Source organism: Lolium rigidum, chromosome 7, assembly GCF_022539505.1.
Source record: "Lolium rigidum isolate FL_2022 chromosome 7, APGP_CSIRO_Lrig_0.1, whole genome shotgun sequence".
NCBI lineage: Eukaryota > Viridiplantae > Streptophyta > Magnoliopsida > Poales > Poaceae > Lolium > Lolium rigidum.
Genome location: NC_061514.1, coordinates 348,251,505 through 348,276,506, shown reverse-complemented (window position 1 = coordinate 348,276,506; position 25,002 = coordinate 348,251,505). Strand labels below are relative to the sequence as shown.

At 46.9% G+C, this 25,002-nt stretch overlaps 2 protein-coding genes and 3 non-coding genes across 6 annotated transcripts; 1 reads left to right on the top strand and 4 right to left on the bottom strand.

The window, feature by feature from the left end:
• The first annotated feature begins 691 nt into the window (after window positions 1-691).
• Window positions 692-4,325, top strand: LOC124673703 (PHD finger protein ALFIN-LIKE 9-like). 2 transcript variants are annotated; one of them, XM_047209729.1, is made up of 5 exons: window positions 692-890; window positions 1,042-1,074; window positions 2,742-2,970; window positions 3,520-3,646; window positions 3,749-4,325. In XM_047209729.1, exons 1-5 carry the CDS (start codon window positions 800-802, stop codon window positions 4,079-4,081), a joined length of 813 nt encoding a protein of 270 aa, XP_047065685.1. In that variant the 5' UTR covers window positions 692-799; the 3' UTR covers window positions 4,082-4,325. The 2 variants fall into 2 exon arrangements, with proteins under 2 accessions (XP_047065685.1, XP_047065686.1); XM_047209730.1 differs by having other exon boundaries at window positions 693-890; window positions 3,752-4,325.
• Window positions 4,326-6,625: 2,300 nt separating this feature from the next.
• Window positions 6,626-6,756, bottom strand: LOC124680010. Its single transcript, XR_006995416.1, has one exon. It is a non-coding gene; the product is annotated as a small nucleolar RNA snoR135 (small nucleolar RNA).
• A 148-nt stretch (window positions 6,757-6,904) lies between these two features.
• LOC124680004 lies at window positions 6,905-7,049 on the bottom strand. The gene has a single exon (XR_006995411.1). It is a non-coding gene; the product is annotated as a small nucleolar RNA snoR135 (small nucleolar RNA).
• Window positions 7,050-7,230: 181 nt separating this feature from the next.
• LOC124680009 lies at window positions 7,231-7,368 on the bottom strand. The gene has a single exon (XR_006995415.1). It is a non-coding gene; the product is annotated as a small nucleolar RNA snoR135 (small nucleolar RNA).
• Window positions 7,369-7,454: 86 nt separating this feature from the next.
• On the bottom strand, window positions 7,455-9,701 carry LOC124678567 (40S ribosomal protein S3-3-like). Its single transcript, XM_047214441.1, has 6 exons — window positions 9,601-9,701; window positions 9,369-9,516; window positions 9,085-9,256; window positions 8,201-8,255; window positions 7,984-8,115; window positions 7,455-7,883 (listed from the first exon to the last, which is right to left on the bottom strand). The coding sequence occupies exons 1-6, from the start codon at window positions 9,628-9,630 to the stop codon at window positions 7,728-7,730; spliced, it is 693 nt and encodes a 230-aa protein (XP_047070397.1). The 5' UTR covers window positions 9,631-9,701; the 3' UTR covers window positions 7,455-7,727.
• Window positions 9,702-25,002: the final 15,301 nt, after the last annotated feature.

The following is a 25,002-nucleotide window of genomic DNA, read 5'->3' as shown; positions in this document are numbered from 1 at the left end:
TTGATCTTGTTGGTGAACCTCTTTTGTCGTGTGTCTTTTTATATGAGGCTCATCTCTGAATACTTGAAGACTTTTATTCAAATGCACTTATCGATGATTATGCTCTACCAAAAGAGGCAGCCAATAATAACTTGTCCTATGTCCATGTACATTGCTTGCACATTTACTTGGTCTTATTGGTTGACTTCAATGAGGCTCATCTCTAGGTACTTGACTTTTTTTCAACTGTTGTGGCACTACGTCGTATATTATCTACGTATATTGCTTAATATTCCAGCACCTTAAAAATGTTTTAAAAAATAAATCATTCAAAAAAATTGAAATGTTCAAAAAGTCTAATAATTTTCTTGTCAACTTTGGAACTTCATGTTTTGCCCATGTAAATATTTTGTACAATGAAAAACGATGCAGTATGGAGTTTTTTCCCTACTGCTTTTCCGTAAAAAAAATCCGTATCAGTCGTGGAGAAATTTAAAACCGTCAGAACAAAAATATTTTTTACTCAAAAACTCAGAAAGAAACAAGTCAAGAAAAAAAAACACGTACGCTGACGCAACTTGCCTGTGGCCTGAAGATGTCCCACGGCGGTGGGCCCCACCCGCACGGACACGTCCACCGTGCTCTCCAATCCACTTAAGTCGTATTCCCTCCCTTGGCGTCCGCTGCTCTGCTCTTGTCTTTTAAAACCTCCGTTCGAAAAGATACCCCGAAAATGTCAAAATAAAATACAAGCTCCTCAGTACTACTACTACTCATCCCCTCCACCTCCACCTCCCCCCGCCTCGAATCCTTTGCGGTAATGGACGCGGGGTACAACCCCAGGACGGTGGAGGAGGTGTTCCGGGACTACAAGGGCCGCCGCGCGGGCCTCACGCGCGCGCTCACCACCGGTAGGTGCCGCAGATTCGCCCGCTCGCCAGATTGGCTTTATTTTTCTGGGGTGCCAAAGATTTGAGCTTACGAAATTTTGATGCGGTTCATGGGGTTTCTGCCTTGTCTGGATGGTCTAGTGACTGTTTTTGTTCTTATTCCTCGCTGCAGATGTGGAGGATTTCTTCCGGCAATGCGACCCGGGTCAGTGAATTCTCAGCCTCTGACTTCCCTGCTTTTCTTCGTTGCTCTTTCCGTGCAGATTCCGCTGTGCTGTCCTTCCATAATTTCACGCATCATATCATATTTACTCGTAGAATTTCTGCAGGAACTAATTGATGTTCCTTTTCATTCAGCTAAACATACTTAGCTGAGTGTTACTGTATATACTGAAAAGTTAATAAACTAATCTCTATTTTATTTATTATTTCGAATCCATGAATCGTAAGCAGTAGCAAACCGTAGAATATGCGACGTGCCTGAATGAAACCTTCGAATTTCAAGCAGCGGGCCATAATTGTTGGACTCAATAACGAGCCTCCTATGGAGATGGTGGGGAGAGTGTGAGGTACGTCCAAAGCAGTCGGGTGACCAGAAACCGACGGCTCAGATCACTCCACATGCTTGGGCCCTACTGCCCGAGAGATCGAGTGGTCAGCGAATTAACCAATGTCGCTTCCTGTTGAAATCTTGTCCTACATATGCCTGCCCTTGGTAGCTTTCTTGGTAGTATAGAGAGGTGGCACTGGCCTGGAAGGAGCCACATATGTGGTAGGCTGCTACTTGGGTGGTGCATATTTGTTTTAGGCAAATAGACAATGGGGTGGTGCCTATGTGAGTTTGGGTTGTTGGGTTCAGCAGCATTACTGGGTCCTGTTTGGTAGGTGGGGTGTGATTCTTCTGCCCTAATAATTGTTGATGCAGTTCTTGACTTGCAAGGACTGGCAGATTACAATGATAGGAACTTGCCCTTGTCTGCTGCTTGGCGTGTACCATCGTGTGCAGTTCTACTGTTGCATAGAGCGAAGAGCAGTGATGTTGGGATCCACTAGATGATGGTGCAATTTTATCAGATGGTTTGGTCATGGGGTACAACCTAGCTTTCAATCCTTCTGAGATCTGGTAAATTTAGAACCCTAACGTGGTCCTGTCCTCAGCCTCTTCCCCCTCTTTTTTCTTCAATGACGCTGCTGATGCTCTCTGCACAATATAGCGTGCTGGCTATAATTGCTCCATCGAGCCTGCAACCATTCTAATGCTTGAGTAACTTAAATGAGTAGGAGACCAAGAGAGCATCCTCAATTTTTGGTTGATCAAAAAACCAGTTTTCTTCCTAATGGCTGATATAAATGCATGCTGATTCTTTTGAGTCTTTGCTGCACATTAGTCAGAGCGAAATCTTGTTGCACAGCGGAAAAACCCTAAACTTGTTTATGCAATTGCTTGATCGGATGATTTCTTTTTCATGTGGTGAATAGTTATAAAAGACTTGAGCTTTCATACTCTAACCATATATTTTGGGAAGAGGTGATAATTGGAGTGTTAGGCACTTTCTGTAGCTCTTTTTCATCTTGATTATTTGTGTGATATGCTGCTTCTTTTGTTAGGAACATGATTTGCCTCATGTGAGGTTTAATTGAACACGTTTGTAGGTATCCTTTTGGTATTTCCAATATAATATGATGATTTCATCTTAGGAATGAATTCAAACCCAAGCTCTGAGCATCCTCTTTTTTGGTTTCTTTAATCACATATCAATGATTATGCGAGTAGTTACAGTGCAGCTTAAATGCTGCGAGAAACTTCTGAGTTATCATGATTTGATCAGTATATTTGTCCATTCATACATAACCTAGTCTTCTCTTCTACAGAAAAAGAAAATCTGTGCCTTTATGGATTTCCCAATGAGCATTGGGAAGTAAATTTACCTGCTGAAGAAGTGCCACCTGAGCTTCCAGAGCCAGCATTGGGCATTAACTTTGCACGAGATGGAATGCAGGAAAAAGATTGGCTGTCCATGGTGGCAGTGCACAGTGATGCATGGTTACTTTCTGTTGCATTTTACTTTGGCGCTCGATTTGGGTTTGATAAAAATGACAGGTAATTGTTCTACTCGTATTACTATTATTTTTACCTGTATCGTGTTTGGTTTCCCTTGCATCCGTGTAGTTCCTTCTTGACTTTGTTGTTTTCACAACCACATCTAATTAGAAAACAAAGTTTACAAGATATCTACTACTTAAACATGATTGTTTAAATAAAGCCCAGAATGGCTCTATCCGGTGGGAGTCAGTTGGTTTACTTGTAACAAGCTATAGTAATAATGCATACATCCAAAATTGCACAAACTTGCAGTACAATTTTCCATGAAACGCTCGGGAACCTTTCAACATGTTACTCTGGGTTCTTGTGTAGATGTGCATAGCTTCCTGTCATTTTGCCACTTTAGGCCATTTTTTGAAAGACATAATTATCAAATGAGACAGGCGTAGTTTCAAAACACTTCTATAGTTGGAAAACTTCTGTAAGAATTCTGAGTTCAATTTTTATGGTTTATCTTATGAGAACCACCTGTTCTGAGATCTTGCTCTTTTTTTCCACTGTTGACCTGACGTGTTGTTACTGATACTTGCCTGATGCTATTTTCAGGAAGCGCCTGTTTGGTATGATAAATGAGCTTCCCACGGTTTTTGATGTTGTTAGTGGGAAGAGTAAAACCAAGACCACAAGCAACATTAACCACAGCAATAGCAAATCCAAGTCCAACCATAAAATGGTATGACTCATTTTCCCTTAGATTTGCTCATACCTTGAATTTTGGAGTATCTGAATGTTACTTCACTTATTATTGGTTCACTTTCTCCCTCCACTCTTAAAGCAGAAAACCTCCGAACCTCGGGCCAAGCAGCCCAAGCCCCAGATGAAGGACGAAGACCGCGAGGAGGAAGCCCTGGATGCCAGCGAGGATGTTGGTGCTGTCGCTGGTGGTGGCGTGGAAGAGCATGGGGAGACACGTTGTGGCGCGTGCGGTGACAACTATGGGCAGGATGAGTTCTGGATTGGCTGTGACATCTGCGAGAAATGGTTCCACGGCAAGTGTGTCAAGATCACGCCTGCTAAGGCGGAGCACATCAAGCAGTACAAGTGCCCGTCGTGCATGGGCACCAACGGCAGCAGCGGCAGCAACAAGCGGGCTCGCCCGTCTTCCTAAGCCCGGCCGGCCTCCATTTGTGAGGTGGCGGCGAGGCGACTGGCCTCGCCATAGTAGGACTGAGCAGTACTCCAGTCGTTGTAACAAACTTGCAGGCGTTGCCCTTAGGAGGGCTAGCTTGTACAGTGTAACTTAATTTCTCATGGAGAATAGATGGCTCTTATTTTAGCTGGGTTAAACGTGGATTTGATATTTGTTGTATTATTAAATTAATAGTTCGATGATTGCCTTGCCGGTGTGCCAATTTAATTTTCTCATTTGGTTGTCGACTTGCTTACCGTTTGCTATTTCGTAGGTAATCACCAACTTAGTGCATAGCCATTGACTAGTATTGCGACATGTAGACATGTAGTGTTTATATCCGCTTATTTGAGGTACTTAACCGAGAGTACTTCAGCACACCATGGTAATATCCTTACTAGTACATCTAGATTCATCTATGTATCTGAAAAGGTAGCGATAGTCATTTTGAAATGGAGGGAGTAATTCACAAACAAGCATGAAAAATATAAGCTTGCATATTCATCCATATGGCAAATCAAATATATAATTGTTGAAATAATAGTTTGCATCCAATTTTATATCTTCCAAACTTTTGTTTAAGACCAAAATAATAACGTTATAGATTATGCAGAATCACGAATCTTTTTTTTTTTAGCTCTTCAGCTGTTAGTAAAATTGGCTCAACATTCAGCAAGACGACGTGCCCATTAAAAACGTAGGTTAAGTCTGTTACAAATACCATAGATAACCGGCGCATGCCCTCATGTTCTTTATTACTACCTCCGTATTAAAATATAAAGCATATAAATTTAGTTAAAAGTTAACATCTTCTAAGTTTGACCGAGTTTATAAAAAAATATAAACATCCACTTCTTCCGGTTTAAAATAATTGTTAAATGATATTTCTAGACATGTTCTAGTGTATATATGCATTCATCTTTAGGGAATATTGATATTTTTTCCATAAATATTTGATCAAACTTAGTAGAGTTTAACTTTAGACAAAACTTATACGCTTTATATTTTAGGATGGAGGAGTATCCTTTAACTCACCGAAAATCCCGTTTTACAGGTGTTTCTGCACCCTCGTGAATATGCACCCTTTACTTGAAATACATTTTAAATATTTTTTAAAATATAAAAAATACAAAAAAATCTCTCGTATATATCTTACATGTTTTGTGTCCTGTGTGAAAAATATAAATTTCTGGTGCTAAAATATTCTATTTTAAGGATATTTTTTGTCTTTTTAAACAAGGTATGAAAATTATGGGTTTTATGTGAAACTTTACATGTACATATAATTATGGATTCCGATCAGTTTAGAGGGATTATGAAAATTATCACATCCCTTAAACTTATAATATATTTTTATTGTTGAAAATTGTTGTCAATGTATAAAAAGAGACAATATATTTTTCTTGCTGCTTCACATTTTGTGTTTTGTTGAATTTTTGGGAACCAATTCATGTTCAACAATTTTGTTTTAGCTATTGACTCCCTTAGCAATGGAAGTGCCACTAATTTATGGAAAGATGCATGGTGAAAAACTGTCTCTCCAAGTAAGAGCGATGAAAATGCCAAATGCATAAGGAGGTATGTGCAACCTGTAAGCACGCCGTGCTTGTGACGCAAGAAAGTACATTGCTTTTTTCAAGATTTTTCTTTCCGTGGCATCTTCATGACTTTACAGATGTATCCAATCTGAAAAATATCGTAACTAATTGCAACAAACAAAATGGACAAAACACAGCGCTTCTGCACTTGTAGTAGAAAAATGTCGAATTTATTGTTAGTAATCCAGATGTAAAAAGAGAGAACTAAGACACAATGAGCAAATGATTCAATCGGTGTTTCATTCCATTGATGATCAACATATTTATACATGGTGAAGAGACACTAATAGGGACGCGTGGATGTTTGCATAGCAAACCGAAATAGAGAAACAACGGGAGAATTATCCTCTTAATTATCCTATTTAATTAAATCCTAACAGAATTGAGGGCACGTTTTGCATTCCACCAGGACATCTTAGCAAGACAAGTTACATCCTCCAGGAGATCACTTTTGCAGGACCACTCGGCAACAGTACACAGATTGCTGCCGACACAAAATCATGCTGTTTCACAAACAGAAAACAGATCACTACATATCTTGATTCAAGAGATGATGTGAAGGCAGTGTACCCAATCATTCTCCTCTCACATTTCATCTCAACACAGATTGCTGCCGACACAAAATCCTGCTGTTTGGCAAACAGAAGGCACAGTAATGCATATATTGATTTGAGAGATGATGTGAAGGCAGTGTGCCCAATCATTGTCCACTCACATATCATCTCAATTCAGGTGCCAACACCAGCCACACGAACCTTCCAACGTATGATGAGTTTGTGCTTCAATGTTCAAAGAAGAAAAGTATTTACCTCACTTAAAGAACAAAACTGATTTAAAACAGAGACAAAACAGCAATCTGCTGCCTAAGCATACACAACTAATCAGTACAGGCAGTGACGAAAAAAGAGGTTAAACTCACGATACAACATATGAGAAAAATGATTGTTGAGAAAACCATGTACCATTAGAAGACTCAACTGCCCATTTCTCCCAAATTAGTATAGCAGGAAACATATTCAGGCCAGTACACACAATTAGAAGTGCAATACCAATTATGATACACCTGCATTTAGAGCTGACAAGATGCAAAAGTCTGGAAGGGAGAGAATCAAGTTCACCACGCATGAAACATTCCATAAACAAATCAAGAGTCACCAGCTTAGGGACGCAGATCCAAAGGCATAAAGAAATAATATATGAAGCCTAATGAGAGGAAAATGATTGTTGGAGAAAGCAAATTATCAAGCTAAATCCAACTGCCCACTTTCCTCAAATTGATATAGCAGAAAGCACTTTCGGCAAAAATGCATAGCATAAGGCACTAAGCCGATACACACTTATCCTGCAGGGGCACAAGGGCGAAAATGAAGTAAACTAAATTCCTATAAAATGCAGACCAACAAATAATAGTATCAGATAAAATGCATTAAGCAAAGGGTCATCAAGAATAAAGAAAGGATAAACAAAGCAAATGGTTTTGTAATCATGGACCAGCAACAATGGTGTAAAAATACAAAAATGTTTCATGATAGATGAGAGGAAAATGATTGTTGGAGAAAGCATATAAGCTTAACCCAACTGCCCACTTTCCCCATTTTGGTATAGCAGGAAAAACTTTCAGCACATGATGCATATAAAGCATCAAGCTGATACACACAATCCTGCGGGATGATGAACAAAACAAACACATTTTGTTGGCATCAAGATCCTAATTTATTATCAACAGAACATGAATAATAGAGGGAAAAACAAGGTAGACAAAGCACATTGTAGCACTTCAGTCAACTTATCATGATCAAGCAGCACTATACATCAGAGCACCAAGCATTTCAACAACACAATAGTAAGGACGAAATCTTAAAGGCTTATATTAAGTTGCTGATATTTGCAACTTTATAGAAGGTAAAGGACTTCTCTAGCAATAATGTTAACAGACACTTAAATGATGCAGAAATATAATAACTACAAAATCTCAACACCAAACATCAGTTCACCTAATCTTCCTAAGCAGCTGCGATTTTTTACTTTTAAGCAACTGCTATTTCTGCTGCAAGGGGCCTCAAAAACTCATCCTCGTCCTTGGGAGGATGGATGGTAACAAGGTCAGGTAAAGGTGTAGATGGTCCCTGTTTACCCTTAGGATCCCAGTCAAGCATAATCTTAACCTTGATACCAAGAACACCCTGAAAGCAAGTAAGAAATCGATCGTCAACTTAGTTATGCAAATAAACAATACCATCCTTTTAATACAACTAATTTCATGTGAAGTAGCTAGCCCCAAACCTGTCTCAGAAGAACATGCCTCACAGCTCCATCGATATACTGGTTGACTGGATGGCCAGAAGAGATCATATACCCATCCTTGAACTTCATTGATTTAGCACGCTGTGCCCTAAGCTTCCCACTCACAATTACCTGAAAAAAAAAAGAACGGACTATCAGCAGATGAGCTACAGTGACCCAATCAAACTAAACAAACATTAGTTAACAGGGCAGGTACCTCACAACCCTTCGCACCACTTTCCATGACAAACCTGAGTACACCATAGCATGCCCTGCAAAATACAATCAATTATTTAGCCAGAGAGCAACCAATTAACAATTGATATAAGGTTTGAACAGCAATAACAAAAACTAATTAGCAGCTTGCTAAGCCCATCCAAACATAAGAAAAAAAGACAGTATGAAAGCTAATACAGATAATGAGGCCAGCCAGTTATTAACGCATTAGAAGCCTATAGACAAAGCTTCCAACAGATGAAGTCTGGTTGGCACAGGTAATCTAGTCATCTTCCGACACAAAGTTGGCATAAGGTGAACCTATTTGCTTTATAGATGACATAACAGTATAGCTGACACAACATATGCTGTTAGCATGCCCTGAAAATACAATCACTTATTTAGCCAGAGAGCAACCAATTAACAATTGACATAAGATTTGAACATCAATAAGAAAAACTGATCAGCAGCTTGATAAGCCCACACACTAACACAAGAAAAAAGACATTGTGAAAGCAAATACAGATAATGAGGCCAACCAATTATAAACACATTAGAAGCCTATAGACAAAGCTTCCAACAATAAGTCTGGTTGGCACAGGTGATTTAGTCATCTTCCGACACAAAGTTGGCATAAGGTGAACCTATTTGCTTTATAGATGACATAACAGTATAGCTAACATATGTGTATATTCCCTCCAAAGCAGTAAGCAATGGAACAATAGCAAATCCCACTGCTTACATGATGCAATAGAGGGCGTGGATTGATTTATGTCACCATCGAACACAGGCCTGGCGGGCAATGTGCCAAGCCTGTTGTGAAGATGACATGGTACTATGCTACGCAATAACATTAGTTTCGGTGCCAGTGGGTTCGAGAACAACCTTCGGACAGCGAGGCCACCGAGGAGCTTGTAGCGGAGGGACTCGGCCTGAGCGACGGCGCAGAGGCCGCGGTTCATGACCTTCTCGGCGTAGAGCTCCACGCTTCCGTCGGGAAAGTTGAAGCGCTTCTGCACCACCGACGTCAGCTCCCGGATTCTTCGACCCTTCTCGCCTGAACAAGACAAATCACGTCAACAAATCGAGATTCGGCAATACAAAAACTGCAAAAGAAACACGGGATTATTGTCGCTCTGATCGGAATGGGTGTCCAGAAATGCACGTACCGAGGACGTTCTGCGTGCGGGTGGCGCGGATGATGATCTCGGTGCGCATGGGGGTGACCCGGATCTCGACGCCGGCGAAGCCGTCCTCCCCGAGCTCGCGGGTCAGCATCTCGTTCAGCTCCGCCAGGAACACGCCATCCGCGACGAACTGCGAGAGGGCAACGGTGCGTCAGATCAACATGCCGTGCAAGTCAAACTGGGGATCGGAAGGGGAGAGGGGTCCGGCTCGTACCTTCCGCTTCTTGCTGATCTGCTGAGCCATGTCGGAGAACCGAGGGGTACGCCGGCGTCGGAGGCGGCGGGAGAGGATAAACCCTAGAATTCGATGGGAAACGCCGGAGAGCGAATGGGACTATATAGATTGGAGGTGGATCGGGGTCATCGGGGTTTAGCTCGAAATGTTTAGCCCGGCCCGGGCGCGCGGCTGTAGGGTTTAGGTCAAAATGTTAAGGCCGGCCCGCGCCCCGCCGTGTGGGCTGCTCCGTGCCATCGGAGGATTGCAGTGAGATTTCTTTGCTCAAAACATGTTTTCATTTCGCTTTATCAAACTGATACAGTATAATCGATGAGAAAATTCTCTTATAAAAAAGATCAAAGATTTAAAAAAACAAGTTGTAGCATACAGGCAGTAGCGATACAGATAACTCACGAATTCAGAGAGTTTACAACCCCGGCGTCACGCCGGGAGGTTGGAAATCCAGATGAACTCACTCGTTCATCGGAGAGAAGGGAGAGATATACATTCACCAACAGGTGTGTTTTTACCAAATAGATCTTGCCCCAATTCCATTCCCCTTCACGTACTTGTTCAGCATGTTGGCTCACTCGTGTCCACCCTTGGGCTTGAACCTGGGCCTTTCTTCCTCAACGCTAGGTGGGCCTCTTTGATCTCCTGCTTCCTTGCGATCCGCCTGGTGACTGCGATGGCTTTGGGCAAGTGCAATGTCGTGACAATGCCCCCTCCTAGAGAGCCAGCTTGCCCCCAAGCTGGTGCTTCTGGGAATGCCGTCACCACTGCATAGAGATGCTCCCAAGTTGCACATGCAGGAGGTAGATTCGTCCAGGTGAGCTTCACTTGTGGACTCATCTTGCGTCCTCGTTTGATGAAACGTTCTGCCAGCACTGCACATGGCTGGACAGGTTGACTGTTAGCAATGTTGTGAGAAGGGAGAGTGGAACTCACCGAGTCCGAGGGCTTGATAGCTTGTTTCAGCTGGGACACATGCACCACCGGGTGTATCCGAGCATCCGGAGGCAGGAGAAGCTTGTATGCCACAGATCCCACTCGTTTGATCACTTTGAAGGGCCCAAAGTACCGGAAGCTCAGCTTCTGGGAGGAACGCTGAGCCACAGATGTCTGTATGTATGGCTGTAACTTGAGATATACAGAGTCCCCTACCAGAAATTGTCGTTCCTGCCGTTTCTTGTCGGCCTGGGCGCGCATGCGCTGTTGCGCCCGTTCTAGGTGTTGTCTGAATATTGGCAACATTAACTGACGCTCATGGAGCCAGTGATCCACATCCGTGACAGCTGGTTGCAGAGAGTTTTGTATTCCAAAGTGGCGAGGCTTGTGCCCATATAGCACCTCGAATGGCGATCGACCGAGAGATGAGTGAAAGTTGGTGTTGTACCAAAATTCTGCTTGCGGAAGCCAGGCTGACCACTTGTGAGGGTTTGCGTGCACCAGGCAGCGGAGATACGTTTCCAAGCACTGGTTTAGTCGTTCGGTTTGCCCGTCTGTCTGCGGGTGATAAGAGGAGCTGAGGTTGAGGGTGGTGTCAGCTAACTTGAACAACCTGGTCCAAAAGGCACTGGTGAACACTTTGTCGCGGTCGGAGATGATGACCTGTGGCAGCCCGTGCAATCTATACACATTGTCAAGGAACAGCTTGGCGATGGAGTTGGCCGAGAATGGGTGTTTCAATGGGATAAAGTGCCCATATTTGGTGAGCTTGTCAATGACAACCAGAATGGTGTCATAGTGATATGATTTGGGGAGCCCTTCAATGAAGTCAAGGCTCACCGTATGCCACGATTCAGGAGGGATCGGCAGTGGTTTGAGCAACCCAGGCAATTTACAATGCTCTGTTTTCGCTTGTTGACAAACCGGACATTGCTGCACAAATATGTCAATATCCTTGCGCATGTTGGGCCATGAAAACAAATTCTTCACCTTCTGGTAGGTAACCAAGCTGCCAGAGTGGCCTCCAAGTCCACTATTGTGCAAGGCCTGAAGCACAGCATCATGCGCTGCTTTGTGTGTGCCCAGCCATACTCTACCCTTGTGTCGCAGCACACCTCCCTCCAAGGAATAGCCTTGTCCGTTGCTTTTTGTCAAGCTTAACTCCTGTAGGAGCTGTTGTGCCTGTGGATCTTGGGCATAGCCTTCTATTACTGTCTCCAACCAGCGTGGTGTTACTGTCGACACAGCAGTACATTCCTCATCAGATGGACGACGAGAAAGGGCGTCGGCTGCTCTGTTTGTTGCCCCCTTTTTGTAGACAACATTATACTGGAAACCCATCAGTTTGAAGTATGCCTTCTGTTGAATGGGAGTCGAAATTCTGTGATCCCCAAGATGAATCAAGCTGCGTTGGTCGGTTCTGATCACAAACTGCTTGTGTTGCAAGTAGGAACGCCATCGGTCGATGGCCATTAGAATGGCCAAACATTCCTTGTCATAAGTGGATAAAGCTTGATTCTTTGGGCCCAATGCTTTGCTGAGGAACGCAATTGGGTGGCCGCGTTGCATCAGCACCGCGCCTATTCCCTTGTCGCAAGCATCCGTTTCGAGCACAAATTCGAGCTTGAAATCTGGAAGTGCGAGCACAGGGGCGTCGATTAGCGCTTGCTTGAGAGCAAGGAAGGATGCTTGCTCATGTGTTGTCCAGATAAACTGCATGTTTTTCTTGAGCAGGTTGGTGAGCGGACGACAGATAGCGCCGAAATTCCTGATGAATTTGCGGTAATAGCCCGCGAGCCCCAGGAATCCTCTAAGTTGCTTCGTGTTTCGCGGCTGCGGCCAGTTCTTTACTGCACTGATCTTTGTAGGATCTGTAGCGACACCCGACTTGCTGATAATGTGACCCAGATATTCGAGAGACTCCTGGGCAAACGAGCACTTGCTTCGTTTGACGTATAGCTTGTTCTTCGTCAGCATTTCAAGCACTTCTCGCAGATGTGCCGCGTGCTCTTCCAGCGATTTGCTGTAAATGAGGATGTCGTCAACGAAAACCAGAACAAATTTCCGAATTTGCGCTTCAAATACTTGATTCATGGCAGACTGGAAGGTGGCTGGGGCAGTGGACAGTCCAAACGGCATCACTTTGAATTCGAAGTGGCCGCTATGAGTACGAAATGCAGTTTTCACTTCGTCTTCTTCCACCATTCTTATCTGGTGGTACCCAGAGCGCAGATCGAGCTTTGTGAAGAATGACGCGCCAGCCAATTCGTCAAGCAATTCTTCGACAACTGGCATGGGGTACTTATCTGGCGTTGTTACAGCATTGAGATGCCGGTAATCAACGCAGAATCTCCAGCAACCGTCTTTCTTTTTTACCAATAGCACAGGCGACGCGAACGGGCTGTGACTTGGTTTGATTATCCCCTTCTTCAGCATCTCGGCAATTTGCTTTTCGATTTCATCTTTTTGTTGCGGTGTATATCTATACGGCTTGACACTGACTGGTTTGACCCCTGGTTGCAGATGAATGTGATGATCCCAGACTCTGTGGGGAGGTAGCTCGTTTGGTTCTCCAAAACAGTGTTCGAAATCCATCAGGACACGAGCCACCACTTCTGGTGGCTCTGAGTTTGTGTTATCACCAAGATTTAACCGAGTCAGAGGTGGGCCGCGATCGAAGATGGGTGTGAAGAAATATATATAGAAGAAGTATGTGGATCGGCCTTTTTACCAAGTTGGGCTTAATTGCCCGTGTATACGTAACATATTAGATCGTATCTTAGTTTAGAGATAGAATCTTAGTCGTGCACGGTTTAGTGCACGCCCGCATTAGAAAGTCCCCTGGACTATAAATATGTACCTAGGGTTTATGGAATAAACAACAACTCACGTTCAACCCCAAAAACAAACCAATCTCGGCGCATCGCCAACTCCTTCGTCTCGAGGGTTTCTATCGGGTAAGCGACATGTTGCCTAGATCGCATCTTGCGATCTAGGCGGCACAAGCCCCATGTTGTTCATGCGTTGCTCGTCTTCGAAGCGCTTTTGATGGCGAGCAACGTAGTTATCATTAGATGTGTTAGGGTTAGCATTGTTCTTCGTTTAAGCATGCTTACGTAGTGCAACCCTTGCATATCTAGCCGTCCTCACGCCTATCTCGGGTGTGGGGGCGGCACCCGCTTGATCATTATTTAGTAGATCCGATCCGTTACGATTGCTCCTTGTTCTACAAGGATTAGTTTAATATCCGCAATAGTTTGGCCTTACAAAGGGGGAGGATCCTGTGGCACGTAGGGTGGCGTTCGCAAGTCCTAAACGGGATGTTCCTAGGATCAACTTCATGTTGGTTTTACGGCCTTGTTTAGGATCGGCTTACGAGCACCGTGCGTGGCCATCCGGCCCAACCCGGAGTAGGATGATCCGATTATGTGGTGAAAACCCTAAATCGTCGTAGATCTCATTAGCTTCATCTTGATCAAGCGGGACCACCAAGTATTCGTACACCCCGTGCGGATCATGGGTGGATCGGCTCTTTGAGCCGATTCACGGAGATAACTCTGAGAGCCGATCGAGGCTCGTATTTAACGTTTACATGTATGCCCTGCGAGAAACTAAGCGAGGCAATCTCATCACCTTCCCGACCGGGTATAGGTCGGGTGGCACGCCCTTGCACTTCGCAACGCCGCGTGTGACCGAGAAGAGCATTGCGGGCCGTCGCTCGGAGGGGTCTCGGCCAGCCGCAGCTCTAGGCTCCCCCGGCTCTACGGTGTTGACAAGGCCGCTACCCGCCGGTGGGTTTTGGCGGTCAACACATTCCGGCACGCCGGTGGGACAATCGTCTACATCAACCACATCGCCATCTACATCCGAGATGGCGGACGGCACGCCGATCACCTACGAGGATCCGCCCGACGACCTCAAGAAGCAATACAATGAGATCAAGGCTACCCTCGAAGCCGACCTCATCGGCTCTTTTCGAAGAACCCGTTACGGTGGCATCGGATGGAAGGGGTTCTCACCGAAGGTGCACTCGATGGGATAGACCTTTCTTCCCCGTCGGAGGAACGCACCGGGGTGCGCGGCGGGAGATCAACTACCTGGTGGCTCACTCGCTACACCGCCACTACGAGAACTTGGTTAACGTGCTCGGAGCGTGTCGCTCGCGCGTGATCCGGGAGATCATGAGCCACCGGTACTCGCCGTCGGGACCAGCTCTCGGGACGCATCAAGGAGAATTGCCATTCCAGGTCCGTCCACCGCTGCCATTTGCGTTGGCAGCCACTCGCTGAAGTGCCGACTACACCGGCATTCCTCGTCTACGAGGTGGTGGCGACCCCGGTGACTACCGGTTCTTAATGGAGGCGCCTAAGGAGATCCCTCATGGGTACGCATGCATGTATGTGCCGGATTGTGGTGACCGGGCACTCACAAACCGGGCCACAACATCGGGGACTCCGGCGAAGACAGGAGGAACGTCGGCGACAGAGCGGACGTGGCTAACTAAATACGCCACACCGACGAAACTCCCGAGCCCGGCTCCTGCAGGCGGCTCGGAGCCGGAAAAGCAAACGTGGCGAGGCCAAGTACGCCACCCGGCGAATCTTCGGAGTGCAACTCCTACGGCCAGCACGGCGGATCGGATCGGTACCATGCGAGAGACCGGTTCGGCATGATGCCGAAAAGAAGGGCGGTCGGCTATTCCAAGCCGTACCACGACGATTACGAGATGATCCCGCTGCCACCAAAATATCGGCTCCACGACTTCTCCAAATTCGGTGGATCGGATGGCTCCAGCTCCATCGAGCACGTCGGCCGATATTTGGCTCAACTAGGACCGGCTTCGGTGTCGGATCGGCTACGCGTGAGGCTCTTTTCACGGTCCCTCACGGGATCGGCTTTTGGATGGTACACCTCTCTACCGGCGAACTCCATCCGAGTCTTGGAAGCAATTGGAAGAACGAGTTCCATATGCAATACCATACGAAGCTTCCGAGTCCGGCATTGCCGATCTAGCACAATTACGTCGAAGCGCGGGGAAACGGTGACGAGAATACATCCAGCGCTTCGAGAATCTTAGGAACCGATGTTATTCGGTTCGTATAACCGAAAAGGAAGCGATCGAGTTGGCGTAGCAGGCCTTGCAACACGGCTCAAGGACATGGCCTCCCAAGCAGATTATCCCTCACTCGGCGCACATGGTTCGAAACTATCGGCATATGAACGGCGCCACCCCGACCTGTACCAAGACAAGTTCAAGCGTGCAGTAGTCATGGTCGATACGGAGGAGGATGAAATGCCCGCGGGAGGCCAAGAGATAGCGATGGCTGAATGGACTCGGGGAGGAACCCCTGTGGCCTGCAAATGGGTAAAGCCACCGGGGCCGCCCGGGGATTTGATTTTGACGTGACCAAGACCGAACAAATCTTCGACCTCCTGCTCAAGGAGAAACGAGTTGACGGTTCTCGAAGGTCTCAAGTTCCCCACGGCGAAAGAGCTAAACGGAAAGCCGTATCGCAAATTCCACAACTCGCTTTCCCATGCCACCAACGACTGCCGGGTGTGGCGTCGGCACATCCAAGCGGCGATAGAGAAGGGGCGGCTAATTTTCAACCGAGTACGCCATGAAGGTGGACACCCAACCCTTCCCCGCCGTTAACATGGTAGGAATCACCTACCACGAAAGTTGCCGGCCGGGCCCCTCGTTCAGCATCAACATGGTAGGGCACGGAAACCACTCTGGCAAAGATGGAGATGAGGGCAGCTGCTCTCACGGCAAGGATACGGATGAGGCCGCTCCATGCGATCGGCTCCGTCATGATGGCAAGCGCTACGTCACGGAGGGAGAGGTGAAGAATATAAGATATCGGCGACCCCTTTCGATCACCTCCTCAACAAATATGTTAATCGGTATGGTCAACGCCGGCGCCCCTATTACGGTGATAGAGGAAATCGTTTGGCTAGAGAAGCCGAGAAGATATCGTCGGCGAGGATCACGATGAGGAGGAGCATGAGCGCTATGCCACGGAAGCATCAAGGGAGCAAGACGACAACGCCGGGCATTGGGACTGCCCCTTCTTCGGACTACTCGCCGGGATTCGGGAATGAGCCGATTGCCCACAATCGGCAATTGCCCGAATGCAATCGAGAAAAGAAGGAGGCAGCCAACGTGTCCGTGTTCGAGCGCTTAGGGCCTCTCCCACCACAAAGCAAATGCGGCCGAGTCACCTCGTTGGGCGGATCTTGAAGATTCGGAAGACGAGGGAGAAGTGGAAGAAGACAGGTACCACCGGCCAAGGTGGTGCCCCGACGGACTCGGCCGTTCCCGGAAGCGCGGGGTTCGGCGATTGCGCGGCCTGGAGGAAGCCGAAAGGTTGTACTGCATACGCTAAGAAAGGCACGGCCCGATCCGGCCGCAAAGGTTCGGCGGACCCTGGATGAAGAGGGTCGTCCACGGAAAATGGAGTGGCGCCCTAAACAGAGGAGAGCCGATGATGAGACATCGGCTGGCACAAACATGGTACTCGTCTTGCCGACGGAGCGTAGCGCTCCACGACTCTACGGAGCACACAAGGTGGACGACGGCGGGCGCATCAAGTCGGAGGTTGGGTTGGTTTCATCCAGCTCGACAAAGTAGCAAGATCAAACCAATGGGCAAACCAGGAGAGGCCGATCCTTGTGATCGGCCCCGAAAAATTTACGAAGGAACTTACAAAACCTTCAACGAACAAGCAACGTGGAGGCCGATTCCAGCAATCGGCCAAAATTATCCTCACCTACCTTTCGCACGGGTTCAACATGTTATCCAACGGAGCCGATACCATCAATTTTCTTGACAGAATCGGCTCGGGGGCACCCGAGTATATGGAAATATGAGGGTATACAACGAAGCATCTCATCTTTTGTTGACGGGTATTGAGATATGGGGGCCGATGCACGGGTCGGCTCGTAAAAAAAAAAAATTCGAAAAGTGAAAATTTTCGAGGCACGACCGATGCAGCGGACATCGACTTCGGAATCAAGAAACAGCCGATGCGTAGCCATCGACTCTAGTTGTGTGAGGATTATCCAATCCGTGGGGTTAGTACAAGTTGGAACGGAAGATTATCGGTACATCGGAGGAAGAAAGAGGATCGGGCTGTGGCACATTCTCGCCTCGAGTAAGAACTCGGGGGCAGCTCACCTTGAAGGCTTTCCGCTCGGAGAGGCCGATTTGTGTTCAAATCGGCTGACGCTACATAAGGAATTTCCCACACACGATCGGGCCCAGGTCTATACAATTCATGCGCGTATCCTCGTCTCGTTTTGCGTTGGCCGAGACTCGGGGGCAACAGGCACAGTAGATTGCTCGTTAAAAGTCCGATGCGTTGTTATCGGCTCGTCACACATTGGCAAAGAGGCAAATCGGCTCAATCAAACTCGAAGAAATCGGCAAAATCAAAGTGGGGAACAATTCTTCATTGATAAGCGGGATTTCTTACATAAAGAACTGAATTGCTCTCAAAAGGAAATACGAGGGGATACCTTGCCCCATCTACCACTACCGACCCTATGACAGAGGTCCTATCTACGGGCCGTCATTGTCCTCATCATCATCCTCCGAGCTCTCATCGGCACGCTGCTGCCGATGGGCTCTTCGTCGCTACTACCGTAGCCCTCCATGGGGGCCTCATCCCCATCCTCGTCGTCGCTCGCTGTCGTCGTCCCACCACATGCGAAGGCGCTTCGCTGGTGGGTAGCCTTCGAGGAGTCGTCATCGTCGTCGTCCTCCTCCTCCTCTTCTTCATCCATCACCCCTCGGAGGAGGTGAAGTCGTCCCGGGAGAAGCGATCGTCATCGCTCTCCTCCTCCGATTCCCCGTCGGCGAGGAAACGGAGGTCGCTCTCCCCGTCCGTCGAGGACCGGGTCGTCCCTCGGACCGGATGGAGAAGTCATGATCGACTCCTCCCCGGCCGCAATGGCGCGGCGGGTATTGGCCGCATGGGCTGCCGGCTGGGTTGTGCTCCGGCGTCGGTTCGCGGGACATGGAGGAGCCGGGCTGGAGGAGTCCGATGGGGCTGAGGAGGAAGAAGACATGATGGTGCGGGGAGGGTTTTTGGGCTGCTAATGTGAGGTTGCAAGGCGGAACTGTTCGTAGCGGTTAAATAAGGGGGATGGTGAAAATTCAATGCCACAGCGAGTTTCAGAGGAAGTGGTGTTTGAAAGAAAGAGAAAAGACAGACCAAATCACGCGGAGAAGTTGAGAAGGCAAGTCATCATGATAACGGATATCTGCGACGGTTACGCCACGACATGACCCAACGAGAGCATAATGATTTTGGAAATTCCATTTCCAAAACCAGGGGGCATGTGTTATCACCAAGATTTAACCGAGTCAGAGGTGGGCCGCGATCGAAGATGGGTGTGAAGAAATATATATAGAAGAAGTATGTGGATCGGCCTTTTTACCAAGTTGGGCTTAATTGCCCGTGTATCTGTAACATATTAGATCGTATCTTAGTTTAGAGATAGAATCTTAGTCGTGCACGGTTTAGTGCACGCCCGCATTAGAAAGTCCCCTGGACTATAAATATGTACCTAGGGTTTATGGAATAAACAACAACTCACGTTCAACCCCAAAAACAAACCAATCTCGGCGCATCGCCAACTCCTTCGTCTCGAGGGTTTCTATCGGGTAGCGACATGCTGCCTAGATCGCATCTTGCGATCTAGGCAGCACAAGCCTCATGTTGTTCATGCGTTGCTCGTACTTGAAGCGCTTTTGATGGCGAGCAACGTAGTTATCATTAGATGTGTTAGGGTTAGCATTGTTCTTCGTTTAAGCATGCTTACGTAGTGCAACCCTTGCATATCTAGCCGTCCTCACGCCTATCTCAGGTGTGGGGGCGGCACCCCGCTTGATCATTATTTAGTAGATCTGATCCGTTACGATTGCTCCTTGTTCTACAAGGATTAGTTTAATATCTCGCAATAGTTTGGCCTTACAAAGGGGGAGGATCCTGTGGCACGTAGGGTGGCGTTCGCAAGTCCTAAACGGGATGTTCCTAGGATCAACTTCATGTTGGTTTTCGGCCTTGTTTAGGATCGGCTTACGAGCACCGTGCGTGGCCATCCGGCCCAACCTCGGAGTAGGATGATCCGATTATGTGGTGAAAACCCTAAATCGTCGTAGATCTCATTAGCTTCATCTTGATCAAGCGGGACCACCAAGTATTCGTACACCCCGTGCGGATCATGGGTGGATCGGCTCTTTGAGCCGATTCACGAGATAACCCGAGAGCCGATCGAGGCTCGTATTTAACGTTTACATGTATGCCCTGCAGAAACTAAGCGAGGCAATCTCATCACCTTCCCGACCGGGTATAGGTCAGGTGGCACGCCCTTGCACTTCGCAACGCCGCGTGTGACCAGAAGAGCATTGCGGGCCGTCGCTCGGAGGGGTCTCAGCCAGCCGCAGCTCTAGGCTCCCCCCGGCTCTACAGTGTTGACAAGGCCGCTACCCGCCGGTGGGTTTTGGCAGTCAACAGTTTGTTGCCTCACTCTGTACTTGACATAGTTGAACCAACTGAGCCACATTTCCTGCCCGAACCAGCCTATGCAACTGCGCTCCAGATATTTGCTCACATTTGTCAGTCCGGGACTTGAGTCCTCTCAACGTGATGCGCCTGCCTTCATGACGGAAACGCAGTGTCTTCTTTTCCCAGCTCACCCACATATCACCACAAGCCTCAAGCCAATCCATCCCTAAGATTAAGTCGTAGCCTTGCAATTCCAAGATGCGCAAAGTGGATGAGAACACATGTTGTTGACAGTGCCAGATAACATCAGGCACTGCTGTTGCACTTGGCAGTTTTGCCCCATCAGCAACCACTACCTGAACTTGCTCGACTGGCACAGTTTTCAGCTGCAACTCTTTTGCTATCCTGGCTGAGATGAAACTGCCTGAGCTGCCCGAATCGATCAAGATGAGTACTGGCTTCCCTTCAATCGTTGCTTGGAGTCTAATTGTTTTCTTGGCTGATGTTCCCGCAGAAGCACAATAGGAGATTTTCATCAAAGTTTCCTCTTCACTGGATGTGTTCCCTTTCTCCTCTTCGTCGGAGTTGGATTGCAATTGCAATAATTCCCATAATTCTTCCACAACCTTGAGATCCACAGTTTTAGGACAACGGTGGCCTGGCTGATACTTATCACCACACTTGAAACACTCACCACGTGCTCGACGTTGCTGTTTCAGAGATGAAAATTGCTCAGCCCATGGTGGTTTCTCCTCCACTTTCTTTTTCTCTTCTGGAGCAGGTTGAATTATGCCTCGGGTCATGTGTGCTGGTCTGTTGTAATGTTGCTTGGAATACTCATTCTTATATCTGGAGCTTGATGTTTGGCGAGCTTCCTCGAGTATCTCCTCCTGCGTTTCAGCAAGAGAAAGCGCAGCATCAACAGTTCTCGGTTCATGCAGCCGTATAGCTTTTTGAATTTCAGGCCTAAGGCCAACCACAAATTTAGTAACAAAAAAAGCTTCATCATAGTGTTTATTGTGAACTAGAACTTTGTGTCTAAGAGCTTCAAAGGTTTTGTAATAGTGTTCTACAGTGTTGTCGTTTTGCTTACATCTCTCTAATGTAGCTAAGTGTTTCAGGTGTTTGTTTTTGCCAAATTTGGAATGTACAGCCACTACCAGTTCTTCCCAAGTTTCAATTTCATTCACAGCCTCATAATTGGTGAGCCACAATGCTGCATTTCCTACAAAATGCATTGTGGCAAAACTTGCCCACGAATTCCTATCAACATCATAAGTAGAAAAGTACTTTTCACACACTGTTTTCCACCATTTCGGATTCTCCCCATCGAAACGAGGGAAGTCAGTTTTTGGCATGCGTGAGTGATTGCGATCACGGTGTGAGTGGGTGTCAGTGTAAGCACTATCATATAACTCATGATCCCTAGTAGATTGATCACCCAAATGGAAATGGACAGGGGTGTGCGGAAATTGGCGCTTACCCCTGACCAGGGAGGGATCTGGTACCCGAGGGGCATCAGATCCATGACCCTGGTGAACGTGTTCGTGGCGGTGCCCGTCGGGCCCAGGCGTGTGGTCGTCGATGGTTGACCGCACCGCCTCCAGCGCTGCGACTCGAGCTCCCATGTCCTCGATCGACTTCTGGATCGTTGTGATGGAGTTGTCGACCTTAGGCATCCATGAGCCGAGCCCCTTGAGAGAGTCGTTCATGGCTTTGAGCGATTCAGCCACGAGCGCCCCTTGGGCCTTGAGGTCAGCGAGGTCCTTCTCCATGATGGTCGCGCGTGCTTGACCCCACACAGCCGCTCCGGGCGCTATCGTCAGCCGCCGCCTGAAGAGTTCGTCGCCGATCTCGATTTCCGCCTCCACGCTCGCGCTTGCTAGGACTAGATCTCCGCCGGCTTGGATTGGATCTCCGCCGGGCTCTCTCTCTTTCTCTCTTTTTTGGATTTTTGTTGGGAAATTTTGGGAAGGATTTAGAAGTTATCCGAGGGATTCGGTGACATCTGATACCATATGTAGCATACAGGCAGTAGCGATACAGATAACTCACGAATTCAGAGAGTTTACAACCCCAGCGTCACGCCGGGAGGTTGGAAATCCAGATGAACTCACTCGTTCATCGGAGAGAAGGGTGAGATAGACATTCACCAACAGGTGTGTTTTTACCAAATAGATCTTGCCCCAATTCCATTCCCCTTCACGTACTTGTTCAGCATGTTGGCTCACTCGTGTCCACCCTTGGGCTTGAACCTGGGCCTTTCTTCCTCAACGCTAGGTGGGCCTCTTTGATCTCCTGCTTCCTTGCGATCCGCCTGGTGACTGCGATGGCTTTGGGCAAGTGCAATGTCGTGACACAAGTGAAGCTACACCCTCCACGACACACCCAAGAAAACCAACAAAAGGCGAAACTACAACTCTATTTGGTACTGCCGGACATTGTCACCCTAGATCCACCAAGTTGCAGCCGAAAGGGCCACCTGCCCTCTCGCTTCAGACCGTGGAGTGCCCTACCACCAAATAGCGAGTATCGAGACCGAAACAGGGTCACATGCTTGCAAAGTTTTATGAAAAATTACAAGGTGTGCTCGTGTAAAAGTAGCAAAAATAGTGCTCTAAAATAATGTTTGAAACACCCTATTTTTGTACAGTCCATAAAAAATTCTTTTCAATCAAATTTTCCAGGAACCTACCTCAACTTGCTTGGAAAAAAGGTTTTGATGTTGTTGTTGTTGAAATTTTCCATGAGCACACATGCATGAACATTTAGGTGTGTCAAAAAATTCAGAATTTTGAATTACAAGATTTGCAACAAAACATATTAAGATGCACTACTTGTATACAACCTAAGTAGGTAACAAAAATCGCAAAACTGTGTGATAAACAGACTTGTACAACGTATGCAACATCAAAATCAAACGAAATGTCAAAACAAAACAAAATCACACTTAAACTACCCAAACACATGTGCCCATCTTCTGAGTTATGTCACTCCCTCAATTTTTGAGTCCAACTTTGACTTAACTAATAAAATATCATTTATGTGACACACAAAACATACCGGAGCATTCGTATTTGAAAGATTCCAATGGTACAAATTTGTGGCGTATAACACATATTTTGTTGCTCAAGATCATGGTCAAAGTTTGGCACAAGACTTATATGTACCCGGAACTATCAAGTTCAGGTATGTTTGGATTGCGAGGCAAACTATGCCTTAGAATTTTTTTAGGTACTATTACCAAAAAGTCGATGTGTTTGGATGGTTAACAATTTTTAGCATGTCAATGTCTCGCTACCAACTCTAGTTCACTTTTCTAGGCAGTGTTGGCCTCATCAGTCAGGAGCTCAGTGGAAGCCACACTGCTTTTCCATTGAGATTGTGGACCGGTAGTACCGAATGCAGGATCTTCATGTTGCCGCTGAGATAGGCTGGTACCTTGCTGGCTAAGTACTGTGCTATCTACTGCATGCGGTCTGCATCCATTGCCTTTCTCCTCTGATGGCTTCTGTCGGGAATCTCTTCCTTTCCTCGATAAACCCATACTTCCACTAAAGGAAGCCTGATGTGCCTCATGTTTGTCCCGAGTGTTCATGATTTCTAAAGGCGCGTGTCAGGTCATCGTTCTCTCTTTCGAGATGTAACTTCCCCTCGTATACCTCCTGATGTGCACCTTTAAGGGTTTTATAAGGTTTTGCAATATGTTCATTTGTATAAATACAACGTTTTGCGATATGATCATTTGTATAAATACACAGCCCTGTTTATGGGTTCAACTGTCCCCCATAGAATGCCCGTCCGGTCCACCCCGATGTCTTTGGAATGATCCCTTTGTCGCTCAGTTTCTTCTCAGCTTTCTTCCACTTAGGCTGGTGCCAACACGGGCGCTAGGAGGGGCGCTACCGCCCGCGACAGGGCGATAGCGAGGCGAGAGCGGGGCGAGACGGTAGCGTCGGGCGGTGGCGCGGGCGCCCGGCGTTAGGGCGCGGTACCGCCCGCCTATAGCCCGCGTTGGAGGCGAGAGCGGGGCGAGAGGGAGGCGATAGCGGTGCTAGTGGAGGCGGTAGGGAGGAGAGAGAAGTGAGAGCTGGCACTATAGCCCGTGCACTGGCACCGTGGGGTGAGAGTGAGGTGAGAGTGGGGGAAAAGCTGACGTGCGAGGCTATAGTGAGGTGATGCATTGGCACCAGTCTTAGACCTGTTAGTCATGTAGCCACTTGTCCCCACAATTCGGGCTACTTTGATTTGAAGGATAGGAAAAACATAGGAATAGGAAAGGTATATGATTGGAATGGCATGTCTACTTGAATCCTATAGGAAGATGAAGTTTGTTTGATTGTATCAAAGGAATTTTTCCATGAGGTATGAGCTAATGCTATTTTCCTATAGGAATTACACTACAAGATTCCTATAGGAATTTTTCCTATAGGCTATGTTCCTATGAATCAAACAACATGTATAGGAAATTTTCCCATAGGAACCAAATCCTACACAATTCCTATGCAAATCCTTTGAATCAAAGGAGCCCTTCATGGGGCAAGTAAGACATCACAAAAAAAAAAAATTGGCTAGGGCCCCTCGGCATAAACCAAACATACCCTTAATGGAAATTTGGTGGCCAAGATCAGAACGCATTCAGAGGCGCTGATCCAGTTGAATATGCAGATGAAGTAGATTGCGTGACAAGCTAAAAGTTGAAAAATCTAGACATCATTGTGAGCTCAGCCTACACTAATGTTACCCTTGTGATGCTAATAGAGTTTCGAAAAGAGTAGTCCGTGCAAATTCTTGCAATAAGACAGAGATCTATAACACAACTGCACACTGACGTTAAGCTTCAGTGACAGTTCATATATAGTACCAGAATAACATGGAGCCTCAGCAATATTAACTTTGATCAAGTATCAGAAGACAGTCCAAACTATACAAATGT

Coding starts and splice junctions, on each gene's coding strand:
- LOC124673703 (XM_047209729.1), top strand. CDS start 800: ATGGACGCGGGGTACAACCCCAGGACGGTGGAGGAGGTGTTCCGGGAC. Junction 2,971..3,519: donor GGGTTTGATAAAAATGACAG/GTAATTGTTCTA, acceptor TGCTATTTTCAG/GAAGCGCCTGTTTGGTATGA. Junction 3,647..3,748: donor CCAAGTCCAACCATAAAATG/GTATGACTCATT, acceptor CCACTCTTAAAG/CAGAAAACCTCCGAACCTCG.
- LOC124678567 (XM_047214441.1), bottom strand. CDS start 9,630: ATGGCTCAGCAGATCAGCAAGAAGCGGAAG. Junction 9,257..9,368: donor CCGCACGCAGAACGTCCTCG/GTACGTGCATTT, acceptor TGTCTTGTTCAG/GCGAGAAGGGTCGAAGAATC. Junction 7,884..7,983: donor GGCATGTTCTTCTGAGACAG/GTTTGGGGCTAG, acceptor ACTTGCTTTCAG/GGTGTTCTTGGTATCAAGGT.